Source organism: Austrofundulus limnaeus, unplaced genomic scaffold (genome assembly GCF_001266775.1).
Source record: "Austrofundulus limnaeus strain Quisiro unplaced genomic scaffold, Austrofundulus_limnaeus-1.0 Scaffold47, whole genome shotgun sequence".
NCBI classification, from domain to species: domain Eukaryota; kingdom Metazoa; phylum Chordata; class Actinopteri; order Cyprinodontiformes; family Rivulidae; genus Austrofundulus; species Austrofundulus limnaeus.
In genome coordinates, this window is record NW_013952449.1 from 2212087 (window position 1) to 2215446 (window position 3360).

General features: G+C 38.5%; 1 protein-coding gene across 1 annotated transcript in view; it reads left to right on the forward strand.

Moving 5' to 3' along the window:
- Window positions 1-399: 399 nt before the first annotated feature.
- The window catches only part of szt2 (SZT2 subunit of KICSTOR complex), a gene marked incomplete in the record, with an annotated part of 111681 nt that continues 108720 nt past the window's right edge, over window positions 400-3360 (forward strand). The window contains 1 exon segment of the mRNA XM_014008071.1: window positions 400-546. Coding sequence (XP_013863525.1) covers window positions 523-546 — 24 coding nt within the window.

A 3360-nucleotide genomic window follows, 5' to 3' on the forward strand; every position in this document is an offset into this window, starting at 1 on the left:
TATATATACATAATCTTTCCCATGAAATCTTTCTCTAGAAAAAGTCCTTGGTATTATCGTAAACACTAAAAAAGCTACACTTTTAAAATGAATTACCAGAAAATGTTGCCAAGTAAAAGAAAAAAAAACATAATACTATAAAATGAATAATTCTACTAAAATTGAAGAACAAATCTGGGTCCAGATGATTCTTTTTCTGGATCAGGATCTGGATCTTTGTATTACCCCCTGTTGTTGTGTTGGGTCCCAGTTAAAATCTGAACTTCCATTGTAGCTGTAGTGCACAGTCAGATCCAGTAGGAGGCGGTAAAAACTCTAAACCGGTATTGTGTTCTACTGAATTAATTGAGAAGAAGAAGAAAAAAAAGACGAAGAAGAAACCGAGACTTCTGGTTCTACCGCAACACCGATCGAGCGGCTCGTAAACAAGTCTGTGTAAAGTCTGCTATCCGAACTATAAATAAGAACCTGGGGAGTCCGGGGGATCGCTGCCCCCCCTGCGGACCCCATGCAGGACCGGACATGGCTGAGAGACCAGAAACCGAGGTAAGGTCAGGGTCCGGATGAAACTGAAAAGTACTCCTCACTTTCATCATGTTTTGATTTGTCAAAAACACACCCAGAACTTCACCAAAAGTCTGGACCGGACTCTAAAAAAACACAATAACAAGAACCAACAGCAGCTGAAGTGGGTTCGGTTCGTTCCGGATTCTGATGCAGAATCATCTTCTATCATCATATCAGTTAGTTTTTTTCTTATCTGACTATACTGGTATAATAAGACCATACCATTTAATGTAAGTATAATTTTAGGTGCAGTAAGATCACAGTACAGGTGGCATGGTGGTGCAGCGGTTACCTCACTACTCTCTGTTTCCACTCCTGCTCTTTCTGTTTGGAATCTGCATGTTCTTCCCGTGCAGGAGTGGGTTTTCTCCGGTTTCCTACACAGAGCTAAAACCATGCATGTTAGGTTAATTGTACCGTGGTGAAGGTGTTTGTCTCCATGTGTCCCAGTGATGGACTGGAGACATGTCCAGTTTGTCCCCCCATCTTGGGACTACTGGTGAAAGGCATTTGCAGCCAGTAAAAGCAGGTGAAGAAACGGACAGAACATTATGAAAATTGTTTAGCCAGTTTTTCGCAGACCGCTGAACGTTTGCCAGTTTTTACCTTTGAAAGAATCAGGCTCTAAAAGGCTGTTTTTAGACCTGTGATTTTGTGAAACACACCTACATTTACTGTGACTTCAGCCAGACAAGACACTTCTCCCACCTCGCCTGCTGCTGCTGGTGGTGGTGCATGGCAGCCCCTCTGTCAGTCTATGTAACTTTTTTGTGGCTTTGCCATTTATTTTCTAACAAAAGGTCAAACTTTTTGTCAAATATCGGCCAACAGACTGTGGGACACCACTGTCAATTTCTACTCAGCAAAAACCTGCACAGTTTGGTCGGGTAAATTAACTACACCTTTAAATAAATGGTTAATTAACCTTGAAAACATCATTAGTTAAGGATAATTCATATGTAATAAGCTATAACGCATTTATTAATGCTTTACTCATAAAAAAGAAAAAAAATGTAAGGTCTTCTGGACAGGTTCTTCTCTAATGAAACGTTTCGTCTCTTCTCCAAGAGACTTCTTCAGTCTGAGAGTTTCAGGCAAAATTGAGGCTTTTAAGCCCTGCCTCCATGTGACTGATACTCACATCACAAAGCAAAGCATGTGACTGATACTCACATCACAAAGCAAAGCAGCCACTGTTCAAAAGAATGTCCCAACACAGACGAGCTACATCTAATGGCCAGAACTCTGCAGTTTTCACTCATTTACAGGCCAGCGGTCACTCTTTCAGAGATGAGGATGTTCTCATTCTTGATAGGGAGGAACGTTGGTTTGAGAGAGGAGTAAAAGAAGCCACTTTTGTGAAGAAAGACCGTCCATCATTAAACAGAGGTGGAGGCCTCCGTTTTCAGTTGTCCCCCTCCTACAGCGCTGCCATTGGCAGTATCACTCCACCCCCTGTTAACAATAGGTGTTAATTAGGTGTCAACGATAGCCATGTGATGGGAGTATCAGTCACATAGAGGCAGTGCTTAAAAGTCTGAATTTTGCCTGAAACTCTCAGACTGAAGAAGTCTCTTGGAGGAGAGACGAAACGTTTCATTAGAGAAGAACCCGTCCAGAAGACCTATACAATTTTTTTCTTTTTGATTTTTTACCTGGATTACTGAGATGCATCAGGACATTTACTCATAAAGGCTAATTCTGAAACCAACGTACTCATTGTTTATTCATGTTTAACTCATGAATTAACTGTTTTATATACTGTTTGTATAATTAATTAATAATTGTGTTAATTTTATGAAGCATTCACACAGTTAAAGTCATGTCCAAAACTTTCATCTCCTTCAGGATACTTCGGCTATGATTTTTGGTACTTCAGCTACTCTCTGAAATGTTTGGCCTTTTCAGCCTTTTTTTTTTTTTGTTCTTATTGAAGCTGAATGGAGCTGTTTTCAACATCCTTAAAACCCTTCAAAATAGTGAAACCTTTCTCACACTTTTCACCTTTTGTTCTGGTTCTGTTTTTTTTTTAACTTCTTTGTGACAGTTTCTTCTAAGCTTCCTTTGGCTTTTTGCTGTGAATTTTAGCTTTTTTATGCTATTTCAGCTATATTTCTCTTTACAGCTATTCTTTTAATTTGAACTTTTTTGTGTTTATATCAACTGCTGTCTGCTAAATTCAGCTGATTCTTTTTGCAATTTAAGCTACTCTTTAGCTATTTTCAGATAGTTTTGCCTTTTCTTCATCTAAAGTCCCCTTTTTGCGATAATTTCAGCTTCTTGCTGCTTAACTGAGCAGCTCTTTCTGCTTCTTTGTGCTAGATTCAAGTTTTTTCAGCTACGTTTTAGCTTTTTTTGTCTATTTCACAATCATTTACAACATTTTTATATTCTTTTCTGTATTTTTATGCAAAAATCTTCTCACAGAAAATGCAAATTTTAGTTTCTTGTGTATTCTTATCATTGTGCATTGCCAATGCAATGCACACTATTGTGATTCGTTTCCCATCCAAGTCATCTCAACTTTGCCATGCTTCTCCTCCTGCATACGTTGTCCTAGAGCTGCCATTCTAATTTATATCTGTAAAGTCCCTGTGCCAAATGATGGCTATGCCTTTTGGTGCCTGTAAAACTTATAGTTTATGAAATATTAATGTTTAATGAATTATAATGGCAGTCAATGGAGCCTTGTATTGGTCCAATACTGCCCCATGCTGTTTTACTATAATATTGTCTTAAACTGCTCTATTGTTGTAATATTATGCATTTTTGTGTCAATAATTGTATTGACAA